Source organism: Orcinus orca, chromosome 6 (assembly GCF_937001465.1).
Source record: "Orcinus orca chromosome 6, mOrcOrc1.1, whole genome shotgun sequence".
NCBI lineage: Eukaryota > Metazoa > Chordata > Mammalia > Artiodactyla > Delphinidae > Orcinus > Orcinus orca.
In genome coordinates, this window is record NC_064564.1 from 19,755,767 (window position 1) to 19,775,789 (window position 20,023).

Below are 20,023 nucleotides of genomic sequence, written 5' to 3' on the forward strand. Positions count from 1 at the left end.
CCAGGCGCAGAGCTCCCTCTTGTGTCATAGCACGCTGTGGCCCAGCAAATCGAGGGGTCCACGATGACCTCAGCGCGCCAGGCAGGACCGCTCGGCACCAACTCCGCCCAAACTGGAAAGAGGAGCGTGCTGGGGCCTTGTCCACACAAAGCTGCCCTCCCCGCCGTTCCAGGGAGGGGAGAGAACTCGGCGGGCATTTCAGATTTCGCCTCTTGGCTTGTTCGTGTTTATTTCCGCAAGGACCCCCCCACCCCCACCCGTGTAACCCACACCACTGGTAACACTGGGACCAGTCCAAAGGGGGGGTGCCCGCAGCACTGCCAATAGCCCACAGCTGCTCTGGGGGAGACTGGGCATGTGTCACACAACAGGTGTAACCTACACCCCCAAGCTGGGCAGGCTCTGCGCAAAAATGCCTTCGAGGCCCAGCTGGATCCTCGAGCCCAGTCAACTAGAGTGAGGAGAGCAGGTCTCAAATGGGAAGCGAACAGCGCCCCCTAGTGTCCAGCGGCAGACCATCCCATTTTGAAGCAATCACTTAACAATTCTTACATTTTTATTTTTTTCTCAACTTCTGGAACTAGATCAAGGTAAAGCCCCCCATGCCCCACAGTGACGCCCCAAGGATGGCTCAGGGCTGCTCTGGTGTGTGTAAAGGCTTGCGGTGTTGGGGCCCCAGCTGAGGAGGGGGTCGGGGGGCGCCAATCCAAGCCGCCTGGGCCTCTCAGGGCCTCAGGGTCGGGGAAGGCTCCACGGCAGGCCGCTCTTTCTTTCTGTGTTGGAGCCCCAGGGCCCGGGCCACCAGCCTCCGGGCCACGGCTGTGTTTGTCTGTGGTCTCTCCTTTGCCAGACGCAGAAGCTCTAAAAGGAAAGCCCCATGGGGTGCGGACTTGAATTCAAGGCTATGGCCTCTCCTCCCAGCAACACAGCGGCCTCAGAGGCCATTAGAGCAGGACCAGATGCTGGTGAGAGGGGGCCGCCTAGGGCTCCAGGCCCCCTGTGGGGTCCTGACTAATCCTATCACCTCTCTGCGCCCTCCCTGTTTCTCTGTGGCGGCAGTGTTAATCCTGTCTACCCCTAGGGAAAGCAAATCAGGATGGGACACCTGGAGCTCTTGGGTCAACAGACAGGATGTTTATTGTCCCCAAGGAGTCTGGGACAAAGCCCACGTAACCCACAAGAATGTGGACCGCCCCGGCAGGCTTCTCCCAGGCCAGTTTTGCAGCCACTGCTTTGCAGCCATGGAAAACTGGCCTCTAACGCGCCCCTCGTGCTTCTGGAAGGAGGAGAGGAAAGGGGAGGAGATGTCATTTATACGGCATCTCCTGTGTGCCCCTCACCGCTGCGGGCACGTGTGCCAGGCTTTCTTATTCACCCCAGTGCTTATGTCGCAGACGTTAGGTGACTTGCTCAAGGCCAACTTACAGAAGTGCCAGAGCCAGGATCACACGGAAGCCCAAGCTTTTTACCCTACAGCAAAACACCGCTTCCACGGCCGCACAGAAAGACCAAGCTTCCCCCCGAGCCACAGCACGAGAGGTGTGAGCGGAGGGCAAGCCCGGGACAGAGCAGCTGGCAGACAGCACTGCTGAGGGGCCCCCCTGGGGTGGGGAGGAGCACCCCACTGGCCACTGCAGCCCAGGAGCCCTAAAGCAGAGAACTGAAGAGGGGAGGGAATCGGAGGGAAGGGCCCGCCCCGCCCAACCGAACACGCGCACAGCCCTCCCACCCAGACCACAGGCTCCCTTACTTGGCCTCTGCAGGGCCTTCAGCTTGGACTGCTTGGTTCCCTGCATCAGGGGCCGGATCTTGAGCGTGGAGAAATCCCTGGTCAGGGCCTCAGCAGCTGTGGAAAGACAACAGATCTGGAGCCATGCCCTCTTCCTCCTGCTGAGGCCTCCGCAGGACCCAGGAGCACGCGTGTCACCCCGAGGCCCACGCAGCTGCTCTGTACACCCATTCAGAGCTCAGGGACAGGGCTGCCCCATGAGCTTGCCTCGCCCCCTGAGCCCGCAGACCTGCACGGGGCCACCCACGCTCTCAGGTGCACAGCCCGCTCGGAGCCCTGCTTCCAGGTTCCTGCCCCGGGCTGGTCGGGAGCCGCGGGAGCCTACAGTTCTGACGTCAGGAGAGGCAGGCCCCCGCCTTCCAAAGCCCGGGAGCTTAAAACAAACGCCACCCTTCCCCGACTCGAGACCCTCCCAGGGCACGTGCCCTCACTGCCCCAAGCTGTGCCAGGTCTTGGAGCACTCAGGCCACTTAACAGACACAGCAGGTCAGAGCTGGGAGGGGCTTCGGGTCCAAGCCGCCGTAGGGATGAGGAAACTGGGGCCAGGACGTGGCCGCCCGTGCCACACAGCTTGGTGGAGCCCGGAAGGCAGCCGTGGCCACACCTAGCCCACTGTTCCTCCTTTCCGTGGACCAGAAAGCCTCTGGGCCTCCCCCTGCCCCCGCCTCTCTTTCAGTGGTTCCCTCCCTGGGGTTGACGCCCCTACTTCGCCCCAGTCCTCTTGCTCCCTAGACACTGCCCCCCTTCCCTGAAACCCCAGCCTCTCCTGAGAGCTGGGCCCACCCCGGCCGTGGTCACGCCCAGCTCTGTGTTCAGAAGCTGTTGTTTTGAGAACCCAGCCAAGGGCGGCGGGGTACCAACTCTTTACAAATACACCCAAACTGAGCAGTGGCGTGGCAGGGGCAGCTCCGGAAAGTGGCCAAGACGGAGGACGGGCACCGTCCAGGGCTACAGCCAGGAGGCTGGCTGGCCTCCCCAGCTCTGACGCCAAGAGTCTTCGTAACCCTGACCACACACTGACATCCAGGGAACTCAGTCTCCCCATCTGTGAAATAGGGGTCACCTGACCTACTTCTTGGCGCTGTAATGAAAACGGAATGAGACGCATCTGCTCAAACCGTATGAAATTGCCATATTTGAATGCTTTTGACCTATAAAAATGGCACCTTCGGGACTTCCCTGGTGGCGCAGTGGTTAAGAATCCGCCTGCCAATGCAGTGGACACGGGTTCGAGCCCTGGTCCGGGAAGATCCCACATGCCGCGGAGCAACTAAGCCTGTGCACCACAACTACTGAGCCTGCGCTCTAGAGCCCGCGAGCCACAGCTACTGAGCCTGCTCGCCACAACTACTGAAGCCCACGCGCCTAGAGCCCATGCACAGCAACGAAGAGCAGCCCCCGCTCACCGCAACTAGAGAAAGCCCGCACACAGCAATGAAGACCCAACACAGCCAAAAATAAAATAAAAAAATTTATAAAAATAAAAAATGGCGCCTTCATATGCTTTCATTTAGTATGTGTTAGTCCGTAGGGCTTGGCCCTACATGCTTAGTTAAGGTCACCTGAATCTGAAACCTCCGAACTGAAGGCAAGAAGATGAACAGGCGAGGCCGTGAGCTTCCTGGCCCAGCTCCTGCTCTGCCCCCCAGGACTTCTGGAGGGTCTGGGAGACACCCTGCCAGTCCGCCGGCTCAGGGTAGCCTGCACCCTGACCTGGGGGATCCCCACTAGGGAAACCTAGGCTCCCGCCCTCCCCAACGGCAATCAGAGGAGGGCCCGCCTCACCTGAAACCAGGCAGGGAAAGACCCCAAGCGCGTGTGTGTCGTCCACCCACTGGATCTTGAACCCCTTGTCTCTGCCGGGGAAGAGACAGAGGGATGAGGCAAGCAAATGGGCAAAACCCCTCCTGCTACAGGAAGTGCCCTCCCACCTCCAACCCTCAAACACTCTGAGCCCAAGACTAGTTCCGTGTCCTCTGGGAAGGAGATGGCCGTCGGGCACAGACTTCCTCTGAAGACCAGACAGTCAGCCTCAGAAAGAGACACCAGCCCCGTGGTCGGATGGGGCCCCCACTCCTAGAACTGAGGAAGCCAGGATGCAAAGCTCGTAGAACACAATGCCAAGGGCGAAGGGGGCTCCTCACCGGTGCCGTCACGCCAGGCCAAGGGCATGGGGTCCGAGGCTGCAGGCAAAGGGTTTGTGTGGTGGGCACAGGACCTAATACAAGCGTGTCAATGCAACTGCCCCTGTTCGACTTTCTTTCTGCTGCTCAGGAAAGCACCCCTGAGTCTGGGCCCCGTGGGAAGCCAGAGCAGTCCCGGGGCCCACGGCTTCTCCGTGGCACCGCCACGCCGGCCAAGGAAACCACCAGTGGCCCCGGTCTGGCTCCGCCCTCAGGGGTGGAGAGCTGATGAGCCCCTCGAGCTGTCCACCAGCTCAGGCTTGGGGAGGGAAGGGGAGGCTGTTCGGGAAGCAGTCAGAAAGGGGGCCCTGAAGAAAGGGATGTTTTTAAAGCCTAAGCAGGAAAAGAGAAGGGGGACTGGAGAAAAGAAAATGAGCATTTGGAGAAAGAAAAAGAAAAAAGGAGAAGAGATTGGATTTGGATCCAAGGAATTCGGGGAAACAAGAGAAATCTTTCTCTCACTATATCCCCATCTCCCATCTCCACCAGACCCTGCCCCAGGGCCGCTCAAGCCCAGTTCACCCCAGGAATATAGTTCCTGCCTGGAAATGGCCCCATCCTGCTGACTGACCGACGGTCAGTGGAGCAGGGGAGGCAGGGGCCCCGCCGGGTCCTGGCCACCACGTGGGTGTGGGGGGACTGGGACGGAGATCTGCTGCCCGGTGCCAGCAGGACCAGGTCTCGGGCCTCTGGAGAGTGTCTGCAACCGAAACCTCAGCTCTCCTCCTCCACAAAGTCACGGTCAGCAAGCCAACTGCCCAGGAGGATGGAGCCCAGAGCAACCACGTCCACTTTCTGCCTTTCTTTCTAGATCGCTGGGCACCGGGGGAGGGGCAGGCAACTGTCCCCCGCAACAAAGGGCTGTCCTGGCTCCTCTCCAGAAGTTGGGCACCCCCTCCTCCCCACCTCCCCGAAGCCTCTCACTGGAACTCGGAAAAGGCTGCCAGCAGGTCCTCGGTCTTGAGCGCCGGCTCAAAGTCATAGATCTCAACCACGTGGGCAAAATCCTTCTCTCCAGGCAGCTCCTCTGCGAAGGAGGACGTGTCCATGTGGATCTTCTCTACCTGAATCTCCTTCTCGGTCAGGTTGTCCGTTATCTGGGAGAGATCAGACCCTTTAGCGAGGGGAGCTCTGACACACATGACTCCAAATGACTGCTCTCAAAATCACACGCTGAGAGTCCTGCAGGCTTCTGGGTAGATAGGGAGGTGAGCACCCCGGGTAGGGGTCTGGGAAAGACAGCAGGATGGCAGACTGGGCCAGAAGATGGAGAAGCATGAGTTTTAGGGGAGTCCCCACTGGGTGACTGGCACGGACACACATCATGTTTCACAGAATCCCGAAAACCCTATTCTATAGGCCCACTTTACAGATGGGTAAGCTGAGTCAACGAATGAAGTAATTTTGCCCCAAGTTGCCATCAGTGAGTCACAGAGCTGGGCAGGCCCAGGATCTTTCCTTCTCTCATTAATGATGTGATAATAAGCAAGGCTTTCTGGCGTCCATCCTTCATCTGTAAAATAGCGATACGGGATGCCCGCCCTCCCAACTGACACCGCGGCCAGGCTCAGGGGCGGACACATGACACACAGTTCCAAGGGTACAAGATCTGTAAGACAAAGCTTCAGGCAGAAGAGTGATTTTCATGACCAACATCTGCAGTACATTCTGTAGCATGAGCACATCTATGTTACCTTGGGCCGTGTGTATCATTACCTGCTATTTTTTCAGATGAGGAAACTGAGACTAAGAAAAGCCAAATGACTTGCCCACAGTCGAAGAGCACCTACATGATTGAGCTGGGACCGAATTCCACACCCCTGATCCCAGACCCTGAGCCTCCTGCCCTCTGCAGTGTCAGTCCTGACTCCTGTGGGCAAGGCCCCTGTGTCCCTCCCCGCACATCTCCTAAGGGACCCCTATCACCCAACACCCAGGCCTGCTCAGCCAGCTCCCGCCCCCCCACCCTTCCACACCATGACCCTTGGCCCCCATCCACCCTCGACTACACCCACCTCACTTCCGCCCTCCCTTTTCCGGGCTTAAGAGCCTCATCACCTCCTGCAGCAGCTCACTGTAATCGTCCTCCTCGGAGCAGCTGCCCGGCCCCTCCTCTTCCACCTCGTCCTCTTCCTTCTCTGCCGCCAGGCTCCTCTCCAGCTCACTCCCACTCCCGTCTTCCAAGTCTGGCTGCAGACCGGGCCCAGGCTGTGTGTCCGACTCCGACCCGTCTCCCGTCCCTGAGTGATCCTCTGGCCCTGGGGACTCAGTGGCCACTGGGTCTGGCAGTGACTCGTTCTCACTTTTGCTACGGCCTTTTCGGACCTCTGCTGCCCGAGTCGCCAACACAGGAAGTTCCTGATCGGAGGTGTGGTCCCCGGCATGGATATCATCGGGCTCTTCTGGGAGCCCGCCAGCTGGAGCATCTCCCTGAAGCCCTGGGGCCGGGAGGGGCGCCCATTCTTCTCGCCTGCGCAGCGCCCGGGGCACATACAAAGCCTGGTCCGGCTTGCGTCCACGATGCCACCGGCCGGCCCGCGCTCCTCGGGGACCAGCAGCCGCTCCCTGGCTTGAGGTGGACCTCGGACCTCGGTACTTGCTAGGGTGGGAAGCAGGAGGGCGGCAGGGGCCAGAGAGCCCATCTGAACCGGGTAACCTGCAGCAGGAGCAGGCGGTGATCAGGGCGGTGTTTGGGCCCCAAGGAAAATGGTTTACTGGAGCGACCTGCCATTCAGGCACGAGGCTCTCAAGTCAGCCTTGGGCAAAAACCAAAGCCAAAATGACCCTCAAGAACACCTTAACAAGGCATCAGAGTGGAGGCTGGATGCCCTGAACAAGCCCGAAGCAGTCAGCTCTCCCTCCAGTGTTATAAACCGAATATGAGACCGCCGAGCCTTCGCTTACTCACAGGGTAAGGTGCGTACTAGCATTTAGGAACTGCGTTATTAAAAAAATATGTAACTTTCAAAGCTAGGATCACAGTCATCATGATAAGATCCTGCAAGAGGCACGTGGAAACAGGTGAGTGAAAGCCCAGATGTACTTGCACGTTCCGTGGCCTCTGCGGGGCACAAGCTCACTGAGAGCAACGCTGGGCAGACACCTCCGCTGTTTAAACCACTCTCTCTTTCTCTCTTCTGGCCCAGCGTGCATAAGCTGAATTTGCTAAAGGAATTCCACAAACAATGCACATCTACGCCGCTGCTGGAGCAGAAAGCAGCACTGACTCTAAGCACCTGAGGCTGGGGACAGAGGTGGCGGCCTGGGGGCTCCCGGCCCTGGTTCCCTCTCAGACACTGACCAGCTCAACCTACCAGCCCCCAACCCCTGCACCCCGCTCAAACAGCTGCTGAGGGGCCTCCAAGGAGGCAGGATACACACCTGATGTCCACGTGACAGATGACCGTCCTCCTCCTCCAGCCCTCCCCAACAGAGAAGCTGCTCAAAAGATCAAAATTCTCTGCTGTCCTGTGGATCAAGTACCGGAGGCGACTGGAGAGTGGGGGGAAGAGAAGGACCCTGGGGATAAACGGGAAGGGGTGCTGAGCAGGGGCTCCAGGTACAGCCCCCAGGCCTGAGCCCCACCGAGTCCACTCCCAGTTTAACGGTGGCTTAAACACTAGGCTCCCTCTGCCCCCTCGGGTCCCAGGCTGACTGCAAAGGACCTGCCGATAGAGGTTACGACAGGGAGCTACTGGCCCCACTCCCCTTCCAGTGCTGGGCCCCTTCGGTCTCGGGTGATGCTCAGGGTTACAAGTGAACGGTGCAGCTGGCTTCAGACTATACTACAAAGCTACAGTAATCAAGACAATATATTAGTGTCTTGGCACAAAAACAGAAATATAAATCAATGTAACAGGATAGAAAGCCCAGAGATAAACCCACACACCTATGGTCAACTAATCTATGACAAAGGAGGCAAGGATATACAATGGAGAAAAGGCAGTCTCTTCAATAAGTGGTGCTGGGAAAACTGGGCAGCTACACGTAAAAGAATGAAATTAGAACACTCCCTAACACCATACACAAAAATAAACTCAAAATTGATTAAAGACCTAAATGTAAGACCAGACACTATAAAACACTTAGAAGAAAACATAGGAAGAACTCTTTGACATAAATCACAGCAAGATCTTTTCTGACCCATCTCCTAGAGTAATGGAAATAAAAACAATAATAAACATATGGGACCTAATGAAACTTAAAAGCTTTTGCAAAGCAAAGGAAGCCGTAAACAAGGCGAAAAGACAACCCTCAGAATGGGAGAAAATATTTGCAAATGAATCAACGGACAAAGGATTAATCTCCAAAATATATAAACAGCTCATGCAGCTCAATATTAAAAAAACAAACAACCCAATCCAAAAATGGGCAGAAGACCTAAACAGGCATTTCTCCGAGACATACAGATGGCCAAGAGGCACATGAAAAGCTGCTCAACATCACTAATTATTAGAGAAATGCAAATCAAAACTACAATGAGGTATCACCTCACACCAGTTAGAATGGGTATCATCAGAAAATCTACAAACAATAAATGCTGGAGAGGGTGTGGAGAAAAGGGAACCCTCTTGCACTGTTGGTGGGAATGTAAATTGATACAGTCACTATGGAGAACGGTATGGAGGGTCCTTAAAAAACTAAAAATAGAATTACCATATGACCCAGCAATCCCACTACTGGGCATATACCCTGAGAAAACCATAATTCAAAAAGACACATGCACCCCAATGTTCATTGCAGCACCATTTACCAGGTCATGGAAGCAACCTAAATGCCCATCAACAGACGAATGGATAAAGAAGATGTGGTACATATATACAATGGAATATTACTCAGCCATAAAAGGAATGAAATTGGGTCATTTGTAGAGGCGTGGATGGATCTGGAGACTGTCATACAGAGTGAAGTAAGTCAGAAAGAGAAAAACAAATATCGTATATTAACGTATATATGTGTAATCTAGAAAAATGGTACAGATGAACCAGTTTGCAAGGCAGAAATAAAGACACACATGTAGAGAACAAACGTATGGACACCGGGGGGGGGGCGGGATACGAACTGGGAGATTGGGATTGACATATATACACTAATATGTATAAAATAGATAATTAAAAAATTTTTTAAAAAGAAAGATGCAGCTGGGAGAGGCCTGAGAGCAGATTATTAAACCTAAAGGCCAAGGTCAGAGCCAGCTGCGAGCCCGTTACTTTGGATGCACCACTGGGCAAAGGGGCACAGGAGGCTCTGGGCGAACCCCGACCTTTTCAGCAGCCCAGGGCCCGACGCCACCATCACACCAGCTTACTTTGACAGCTGCTTCTGCAGCAGGAAGCGGTCCAGCTCCTCCTGGATGCGGTGCACGAAGTCATTCTCGGCTGAGGAGAGGAAGACGCCGTCCAAGCAGAGAAGGGCCAGGGTGACAGGTGGGAGAACCTGCGGGGCAACGGACACGGCCGCGATCAGAGCGCCTCCCGGGCCCACCCTAGACCAAGGCCAAGGTCTCTCCTCCTATCGGAGAGGAGCCGGGCTCCGAGGCGGGGAAGGGACGTGGCGAGGGTCGCCAGGCAGGGCAGTAGTGGGGCAGCCAGGGGTCTCCCGGCCCCAGCTGCGCTCGCTTTCGCTGTCCCCGGGCTCGCGCGCCGCCGCCTCGGGCCTGCTCAGCCGACGCGATCGACACTCCCCGGCCCGTAAGCGAGAGGCCCGGGGGTAGCGCTAGGCCTGCTGCGAGCCAGCAAGCGGGGCGACCCGCCCCCAGGCCCGCCCGCCGCACTCACCGCAGGCGCCCCGCGCGTCGCCGCCGCAGCTCTGAGGGTCCCCAGAAGCCTGCGCGCCCTGGAGTCCGCGCCGCGGACCTCGGCGGAGGCGCAGCGCCACCATGCGGCCCGGAGGAGGCATGGCAGCAACGACAGAGGCGTGTTCTTGATTGGTTTGCCCCGGAGGGCACACTGTCTCCTAGGATCAATTAAGTTTGGCAAATACTTTGAGGTGGCTCCTATATGCTAGGTCGTGGGGATACCAGATTTTCCGGTTCATTGTTCCCCTCCCTAGGAACGTAAAAGAGGAATAAATAGGAAGTTTCTGGACACCAAGAATTTCATCACCCTTTGACCACCGCTGCCCTTCCTTGACCCTTATTTATGGAACCTGCAAAGAGGTCCAACTCACACCAAAGGGTCACTGACAAGGTGTACTAGCCTTTGGGTAACAGGGCGGGGTAGACACTAGAATGGTGATTTGCAGGCCATCAAATTATACTACCTTGCTACATCTAAAAATGACTCCAGCACCCACCACTTAAATAGGATTTGAAATACTTCCCATCAGACAGTGTAGGATGGGCTGTTATAATCTAGGAGACCAGGGTTGAAATCCTCCTCTTCCCTGAAAGCTGCTGAAATGTAAGCCTTTTATCATCCTGAATCAAGCGGGCCCCTGAGTTAACAGCATTGAAGACCCAGGTTTTAGTACAGGGGTGGACAGTCTGAGTGGGCCCTGAAGTAGGCTATGGGCAAGGCCACAGGGAGAGTGTCCCTCAAAAGGCCAGGTCGGAAAAGCTGGGAACAGAAAAATGAAGAAAAATTAAGATGCATTTTGCTCTCTTACAGTTTTTTCCAGAGTATTTCTTTAAAAAGATGGTGGTATTATATCACATTTACAAAAACTATCTTTCTGGATAGTTTTTCAAGAATAAAAAGGATCTTGGGCTTCCCTGGTGGCGCAGTGGTTGAGAGTCCGCCTGCCGATGCAGGGGATGCGGGTTCGTGCCCCGGTCCGGGAAGATCCCACATGCCGCGGAGCGGCTGGGCCCGTGAGCCATGGCCGCTGGGCCTGCGCGTCCGGAGCCTGTGCTCCGCAACGGGAGAGGCCACAACAGTGAGAGGCCCGCGTACCGCAAAAAAAAAAAAAAGAAAAAAAAAAATCCAATCCTAAAATGTTACTTAGTCTATTTCATTTATATAAACTTTTTGAAATGACACAATTTTAGAAACAGAGAACAAATTAGCAGTTGAAGTGGGGAACAAAAGGTGAAGAGGGGAGAGGAGGTGGGAGGGAGATGAGTGTAACTAAAAAGAACTGTAAGAGGAATCCTTGTGTTCTACATCTTGACTGTGGTGTTGGACATGAGAACCTACACATATAATACCGCTATATATAACTAAATACACACACACCAGTATAAGTAAAATTGAGAAAATATGAATAAGATAGGTAGATTTTATCAATGTCAGTACTCTGGTTGTGATATTGTACAATAATTGTTGCCATTGAATGAAACTAGATAAAGGGTACATGGGATCTCCCTGTATTATTTCTTATAATTGCAGGTGCCTCTACAACCTGCTCAATAAGCATTTGTAATTAGGGAATTCCCTGGCAGTCCAGTGGTTAGGACTCGGTCCTTTCACTGCTGTGGCCTGGGTTCAATCCCTGGTCAGGGAATTAAGATCCCACAAGCCAGGTGGCGTGGCCAAAAAAATAAAAATTTAAATAAGAGATGTTTGCAACTAATGAAAATGGAAAATCAAATATATCAAATTTATAAAATGCAAATTCAATGTTTAATAACTTCATAAATATGAGTAAAACTGGAACCAGATGTATAAGAGAAATAAATTTGTTCTGTCATTTTGAGTTAATCAAAGTTGTTTTCATTTTCTATAAAGTATATTAGATACATTAATAACATTACAATATTTATAAATTAAATTTTAAAACTTAATGAAAGCTAGATATTTAAATGTTACTTTCATAAACTAATATAACTTAAAATCTAAATAACTATAAGAAATCTTTTGTGAATTAAAAGCCAGTCTCAGACATAGGAAACTCTACACAAAACTACATGGAGTTCCAAGAAAAACCAGAGAGATTAAAACAGTTACAGGAAATATAAATACAGAAATCTGCATTGTAGGTGCAACACATGGTTAATAAACCTGAGGAAGGAAAAAAGCTATTGGAACAGAAAAAAAAATGCAACAAAATTTTTTTGAAACAAAGAAAAATGTGAATCTACAGATTAGTTTACTGAATTCCAGAAATAGCTAGCTAGATAGCTAGATGCCTGATACAGATGGTGGTAAAATTATTTTCTCTGGGCATTGAAAAAAAAAAACTCTATATAGGTAGAATACAAAGAAAAAATTCAAGTGGCTTGCAGATGCAAGCACCAAAGCAACTTGGTGAAAGAATGAAAGAAAAACTGGAAAGTTTGGAAATTTGATGAGACCAAAGTATCACTGTTTGCAGAATATTTGATTTTTTTTTTCACCTAAAAATTCAAGAGAATCAACTAAGAAACTCCTGTAAGCAAGAATGTGTGGAGAAGAGCCAGGGCTGGAAGAGGTGATGGCCGGGCCAGAGGAAGAAAGAAATGAGAAATCCACCCCCAGTCCTGCTCTACCAGATTGGCATCTGTCCTTATCCCCCAAATCTCTGATGCCTTTGTTGTCCTTTGGTTCCCAGGAGACCATAGCCTCAGGCTAGCCTGAGTTCTAGCTCCTTTCTTAAAGGGCCAGAGTAACAGGAATTCAGATGGGGTTTGGGATTGCGGGGGAGTCTGGCCCTTGACCTGCGGGGCTCAGGTCTGTCCTCATCTCAGCCCCCAAGCTCCTGCCAGGGATCCTTACCTGACGTGACTTTGCAGATGTTTACACACCCACCTCCAAAGCCAGATCTCTCTTCCCCAGGCCCAAGCACCACCACACATCAGAGCCTGTTGCCACAATGGGGTCTGAGGGACAGGAGGAAAAATGAATATTAAGACTTGGTAATGACAGGGCCATGGTCCTCAGTCCCCTTTTGTGGGATTGTCTTGAAGCTCTCCCATAACAAGTTACCAGAGTGATCTGTCAAAAGGTGAACCTAATCACATCATTCTCTCCACCGCATAAAATCCTTTAATGGCTCCCCAATGTATTAAAATAACTTATTACCAGGCTCTAAGTGATCTGGCCTTCTCCAGGCCTGGACTAGGCTGAGGCAGGGAGCCATGAACCTGAGAGCAAGTGCCGCCTTAAGCTTTGTGCCCTGGGTGCTTGAAATGCCTCACCTTAGCATAACTCCACCTCACTACCGGGTACCCTTCTCCTTGTCCATTACATCCCAGCCATGCTGGCCTCCTTTCTGTTCCTCCATTACAAGTTCTTTCCTGACTCAAGAGCTTGGCAATGGCTGTTCCCTCTGCCTACGATGCTCTTCCTCTGGCTCTTTTCTTTCTTTCTTTCTTTCTTTTTTTGCGGTACGCGGGCCTCTCACTGTTGTGGCCTCTCCCGCCGCAGAGCACAGGCTCCGGACGCGCAGGCTCAGCAGCCGTGGCTCACGGGCCCAGCTGCTCCGCGGCATGTGGGATCTTCCCGGACCGGGGCACGAACCCGTGTCCCCTGCATCGGCAGGCGGACTCTCAACCACTGCGCCACCAGGGAAGCCCCCTCTGGCTCTTTTCTGGCTGCTCTGTCTTGTCTGTGTTTAAGAACTATAACCAGTTGAGATTTTTTCACTCTGGTTACTTTCACATGGAACCTACTGGAAGTGGTTGCCTCTAAGACCCTCACTGTCTAAGCCCATAGTGGTCCCGTGGATTCTGGGTGGCTCTCTGCTTCTGTGTCATGGACGGGGCATAGGAATCTATGCTGAGACTAGAAACCTGGGGCCTGCATCCAGCCTCCCCCGGTGAAACACACAACCCATTTCCTTTGAAGTCTTGCCAATGACTTGGGGGATGGGTCCTCACTGATGCTAGGATCCACAGACCCCATCTCTTTTCTGTTTCCCCAAATTTCCTCTACGCTTTCTCCTGCAAATACGATCCCCTCTCCTCTCCGGGACTCCTAGTAGAATCTCCTAAAGGTGCTCAAACTCTAGGAGAACAGAATTCAGGAAGGTCAGTGACTAGCAGGCAGTATCTGCCCAAGCTTTGAAAGACCAACCTCCCTGAGGCCAAGGAGCACAGAAGCACTTGCAGCTTCGTGGAGAGGCAGAAGCCAGGAGGAATTACAGGAAGAGAAGCACAATGCTTGGCACCTGGTGGGCATTCAATAATCATTTGTTGAATGAATGAATGAGTAAAAAAGATCTCCCAGTACCTGATGTTCCCTAAGGTGGAACATCACGTGAGCGGACTTCCAAGCAACTTGGCATTGTTTTATAAAAGCATGTAGATGGGAAAGACATAGCTGTGCTCAAAACATGGTCAGTGTGCCTGGGGAACACCGTGCAGGGAATGCTCGTGCTCGTGGCTAAGGCTACGAGCCAGCTGGGCTCTGGTCTGGAAACCAGCAGAGGCCTCTGGGGTTTCAGTCCACGTGGATTAAAAAGGAATAAAAGTGCCCCATGCGAGGAGGTGATCAAAGCCACCCAACCACGTAAAGCTAGGGATAGAGGGGGAGTGTCCCCATTTATGCAGTTACACAGAATAAAGCTACATTTGACCACCCCAAGGAGCTATCTATGGCTTTTTCCGGAAGGTAAAAGACCAAAGATGTTGCCTTGTGAAGAATTCCTTGGGCAAGCCACCTGCTAGCCAACTGGGTCAATGGTATCCCCAGGAACGACATGGTTCTTAGCTGCCAAGGAAAAACCTGGTTCTTAACTGGGTGTCCTGGGGCAGGCAAGCACAGAAACACCAGGCAAGGATGAGTGAGCTCAAAGAAAGAGGAAAAACCACCCACAAAAGAACTTTACAAACCAAAACTCTAATACATGAAAAAAAAAACACCCAAGAAAACAAAAGAACTACTAATGCTAAGAAAAGACTTGTCAATCAAATGCAAGAGATGGGCCTTTGTAGAGCCAGATTTGGACAAACCAATTTACTATCGGACATGTTTGACAAGTCAGGGAAATCTGAATACAGCCTGGGTACTAGACGATATGAAGGACTGTTCTTACTTTTCCGGTGTGTCTATTGTTACTGTAGTTACGTTTTTCATCTGTTTTTTCATACTAAAGTGTGTATGGATGAAATGGCATGATGTCTTAGATTTGCTCTAAAATATGTTGGGGAGGGGAGAAGTGAGGAATTACAGGTGAAACAAGATTGGCAAAATGCAGATCATTATTGAAACTGGGTGATAGGTACACTATTCTCCTCATTATTGTGTATGGTTGAAACCTGCCATAATAAAACATTTATTTTTCTCAAGCCAAACTGAAGCCAACAATAAAAAGATGGGCAGGGGGTGGTATTCAATGCATAGCTAGAACATCTTCAAATTCTTGAAAGGGAAAAGAGAGAGGTAAGGAAGAATTTTAGAATTTGTTAGAAAAATGTATAGTTAAATCCATATGCTAAAAATTTGAAGGTAACCACTGAAAGACTAGAAATACAATCTGTAGCTTTCAAATCATCACAGGAAAATAATAATCATATAAAAACTCTATCTCACATAAAGTACAAAGAAAAAGAGGTAAAGGATAGCAAAAGAAAAATTGTGTCTCTTTGCCTTAATAAAGATATAAAGCAAAAAAAGAAAAGGAAAAGAAGACAGGAAGAATGTATAATTTTTTTTTTTTTTTTTTTTGCGGTACGCGGGCCTCTCACCGTTGTGGCCTCTCCCGCCGCAGAGCACAGGCTCTGGACGCGCAGGCTCAGCGGCCATGGCTCATTGGCCCAGCCGCTCCGCGGCATGTGGGAGCTTCCCGGACCAGGGCACGAACCCGAGTCCCCTGCATCGGCAGGCGGACTCTCAACCACTGCGCCACCAGGGAAGCCCATAATATTTTTTTAAAGGACAATCCCATGATCCAGCCCAGTGCACCCTTACAAGTGAATTTGCAATAGATTGCAGATGATCTGTCCTAAGAGAACTGGGTGAAAACTAAGAATTTCTAATGAAAATCTAGACTCTTATTTGCTTAATTCTTTAAAATGTCTTTACATAATTTATTAGTCAATATTTGACTATGAGGATCTTGGTGTTTATTTTTAATCTAATGTGTATCAGCAGAACACTGCAGTGGGGCACAGACACAAAGAGGTATAGAGAAGCATGTGACGGGCTATCCAGATACAAGCATTACGTGAAACAAAACAAAATACAAACTCTGCTTTACACATCTCTTAGGACATCCCACACAGTCGCCCACCGGCAAGAGAGGAGAGTTCCACAATGAACTCAGAAGGGCCCTGGATAGACCTGTCTGGAGGACTACAAGGCCTATATAAGGGTCTGAGAGCTAACACGTGTTGAATTGGCTTACTCTGTACCAGGCACCATCTATGCCCTTTGCATAATTTAACTCATTGCTCACAACAGTGCTATGTGGTGGTATAATTGTCATCCTCATTTTATAGATGAAGACATTAGAGAGGCTAAGTGACTTGCCCAAGCTCAAACAGCTAATAAATGGCAGAGCCAGTTCAACCTTTCCTCCCCTTCCAGAGCCCAGCTCAAAGACCCAAGTAGGGAGGGGGTCAGGCCACAGCAGGGCAGATGCCTGATTTGTGTTTGAGACTGAGGTTTCATAAGACAATGGCTCAGCCACCTGGGGGAAGTGGCCCTGATTCCAGAGGAGGCAGTCTGGAGAACCCCACCTTCATGATGCCCTTCATTTAGGTAGCACTTGATACTTTCAGAAAGCATTTACAAAGTTCCCATTTCTTTGCAACACCTCCCTTTGAGGCAGGCTAAACAGAAATAATTATTCCATTGGATCTTTCCTTACGTCACACCTGCCTGCAGTGATGGAGCCAGAACTCAGATCTCTCGTCTCCTGCCTGCCCTGGGTCACGCTGGCCCATCCCTGCACACACAGAAAGCCAGCCCACAGTTGTCCCCAGTGAGAATGAGGGCGGCTCCAAACACCCACCCACCGCAGTGACAGCAAACAAGCATCTCTGCCCGTGGAACAAGAGAAAAGCCAGACTGAGGACACATACGACTGTATTTTGTACAGAATGAGTAAATGCCTCCATAAACACATAAGAAGGAAGCAAGTCCTAAGTAATTTATTAAAATAGCCAAAAAAAAGATAGGCATTCCATCCCAAACTCTCCCTCCTCCCATTAGCCTAGCATAGCATGGTGGTCATCAGGGCAAGTTTTGGGGTCAGACTATCTGTTCGAATACTGGTTTGATTACTTGTTAGCTGTGTGACTCTAAGCAAATTGGTTAACCATCTCTCTGTTTTAGTTTCTTCATCTGTGAAATGGGGATAAGAGCTCTGGTCTCACTGAGGCCTCAGAGATGAATTAATCCATAATGAGGTTAACCCACGTAAAGCACCTAGCACGGTAGAAGGCTGGTGGAGATGGGACCCCCTGCATACAGGTGAGGCATCCTAGGAACTCCAGCTCCAAAAGAACCAGATCAAAGGCTCTCCTGATCTCCTCTAGCCATGGGCCCCAGGGTCCAAGGCCACAAAGTCACAGGTCCTGCTGCCGGCCTTAGGTGGTGACCTTCCTCTACCACCCAACACAATTTCTAGACAAAATCAGAAAGGGCCACTCCATCCTGTTTGCCCAACCCCTACCCTATGAGGGGAAGGGAGGATGTCACAATGTCCATCAAGTGACTGCGGGTCCTGGCTGAGCATGGGCCCCCGCTGCCCTCAGCCTGCTACCACCATGACCATCATTGAGCAGGCTACTGCACAGGTGAAGCTGAGGCTCGGGGTGCATCTTTGAACCCAGATAGGGAGCTCTGTACTGTTAGGCTGGCTCTGCCCTATGCCAGCTGCTCCATTTGCCAGGGATGAAGGATAGGAAAACTGAAGTGTCACCTTCAGTCACCACAATGGCCACCAAAGCAGCCCTGCGGGTCACATGCTGCTGGTAGTTGAAGGGGCTGCTGAGGCACAAGTGCAGGATAAAGGCAGTGGAGCACATGACGCCAAAGGCCAGTCAGATGTCACACACGTCCCCAAAGGGCTAGTAGCCAGCTGCCTGGGTTGGCACTTTCCAAGTCATCACCAGCAGAGCCACCAGGAGGTCCAAGATGACCTTTTGTGCACGCTGGTGGCAAAAGTGCAAGACGCCAGCACACACCAGGACGTTTCTCAGCAGCGTACAGGTGAGAAATCAGAGGAGCCCCGCACTGACGCCAACGCGTAGTGGGCCTGCCTCACCCCTGCTCTGCCCTCTGCTGGACTAGGGCCTTGGTCACCTCTGGTGCCACCGTGAAGGCTTCCTGGCTGGGAGTTCTGGAGGCTTCCGAGCAGGGCCGAGATTTGGAACAAAGGCCAGGTCGTGAGGCCAGGACGGAGGCACCAGCCTTCTCCCTTAAAATCAACCAAATGCACCCCCGGCTTCCTGCGGGGTCCTTCTCCCTGCGCTGAGGAGGTGCCCCTGGCAGGATCCCGCTGTTGGAGGAGGTCCTTGCACAGCGCAAAGAATAGGACGTCCTGGATTTTTACCCGGTGAAGGGAGCAGGGAGGTCTTGGTCCGTGGTTCCCGGACTCCTCCCAACGTCGAGGAAGACGCCAGTACGGGCCCAGTAAGGGCCCAGAATCTGCGCCAGGGACCGACGTGGGGACATGAAAGGCCTGGGCGCAAGAAACGGCTGGAGAGGGAAGCGTTATGTGGGACAGGCAGGGCCCGACCGGGGGCGCAAGGATCCTATAAGAGCGGACTTTCCATCTTGCTCGGTCGCCTTCCCCCGAGGACCCGACTCCGGAGACCCGACTCCGGAGACTTTTCTGACCGATGGTTCCCCGCGCCTGGCATCCAGCGTTCGCAGCAAAACGAGACACGCGCCCCACTCCAGAGCCCCGCGGCCGGGTACCCACACGCCCACTTCCTCTGGAGCGCAGGATTCGCTCGCACCTCCTTCCCCGGGGGTCCGGTGACCCAGAGCTGAGCTCCGCTCCTGCGCCGAGCCTGCGTCGCAGAGTAAGCGCCAGTAGGGACGGGATCGGCTCTCCCAGAGGGCTAACTGCGCGCGCTCCAGGCCCCTTCGCGACCCCTCCCCGAGTCCCCGCCCCTTTCCCGCCTCCCCAAGTGCCTGCCCTCTACCAGCCTCACGGGCACCCCACCGAGTAGAGACTGGACAAGAGCGACTCTGAACATAACCCCGACTTTGGAGGCTTTTTTTCTAGAAGGATCACCTCTTCCCACCATGGCTCCTCGCTGGACTCTGGAGGACCAGAAGCAATGTTCTCTTGCTATAGCGGTGTTTTGAGACGAGGGAGGGGCCTGCGGGAGCCTGACGCCAGAGAACCCCGTATGCAGTATCAGTGACAGAGAATCAGAACAGGGCGCTAAGGAATCTCACCTCTTCCCCCGTCATCCTCTCATTAATGCCGAGGACGATTCCTGCAGCTCGCTTCTAATCCTGGAAACTGGTAAAGACAGCTGAGATTTGGGTCCATTCTATAAAGGGCCCCACCCCCAGAAGCTCTAGTTGGTGCTCCTGGTAAACAAAAACAAAAACAAATTCGGTTCTGGTTTCTGGAAGTTTCTCTTCCAGTCCTCTCCTACAATCAAAGGGAATTATTCATATGAAACTTGCGGAAAAGCTGCAGTTTTCAGGAAACAACATGGTATGTGTGTGCGCTTCATAAATCTGGTAGGATGATCAGAATCACAGCCAACTCTTGCCCTAATTGGGACTAGAGCAGAAAAAGAGGAAAGGAGAAGAATGCAAAAATTAGATTCGCCCAGCTAAAGCCTCTCTCCATCATTAAAAGGGGTTCTTTACCCAGCTGCACCGTGTAGGGATGTGGAGAGTTTTCCCCACACCATCAAGCAATTCTTGGACACCTGCTGGGTGTCCTACAATTCAACTCCGTGCTAATAGTATCTACTGGGAGATAGCATCAGATCCCGGAGGTTAAGGGCTCAGTCCCACAAGAATGACCTCCCCTACCCAGCTTCAGATGCCAATCACAAGTCCAGGTTGTTACCTATACTTCTGACGGACTGGCTATAAATCAGAGATTCCCACACCCCCTCTTTGGGTTCAATTAATTTGCTAGGGCAGCTCACAGGACTCAGGAAACCTGCTCTGGTTTATTACAAAAGGCTATTAAAGAATATGAATCAACAGCCAGATGGAGAGATACATAGGGTGAGGTCTCAAACAAAGGCGCTTCTATCCTTGTGGAATTT

The 20,023-nt window shown here is 52.2% G+C and overlaps 1 protein-coding gene across 1 annotated transcript; it reads right to left on the reverse strand.

Moving 5' to 3' along the window:
* Positions 1–538: 538 nt before the first annotated feature.
* R3HCC1 (R3H domain and coiled-coil containing 1) lies at positions 539–17,803 on the reverse strand. The gene is made up of 9 exons (XM_033429600.2): positions 17,708–17,803; positions 9,750–9,974; positions 9,281–9,408; positions 7,354–7,491; positions 6,031–6,628; positions 4,897–5,069; positions 3,575–3,645; positions 1,751–1,846; positions 539–861 (listed from the first exon to the last, which is right to left on the reverse strand). The coding sequence occupies exons 1-9, from the start codon at positions 17,801–17,803 to the stop codon at positions 725–727; spliced, it is 1,662 nt and encodes a 553-aa protein (XP_033285491.2). The 3' UTR covers positions 539–724.
* Between the last annotated feature and the right edge of the window lie 2,220 nt (positions 17,804–20,023).

Bases quoted from the DNA above. Each gene is read 5' to 3' on its own strand.
- R3HCC1 (XM_033429600.2), bottom strand. From the start codon at position 17,803: ATGTGCTCCACTGCCTTTATCCTGCACTTGTGCCTCAGCAGCCCCTTC. The intron at 9,409-9,749 runs GTGAGTGCGGCG...GTTGCCCCGCAG, and splicing joins CGACGCGCGGGGCGCCTGCG to GTTCTCCCACCTGTCACCCT. The intron at 3,646-4,896 runs GTGAGAGGCTTC...CTTCCCCGGCAG, and splicing joins GCAGCCTTTTCCGAGTTCCA to AGACAAGGGGTTCAAGATCC.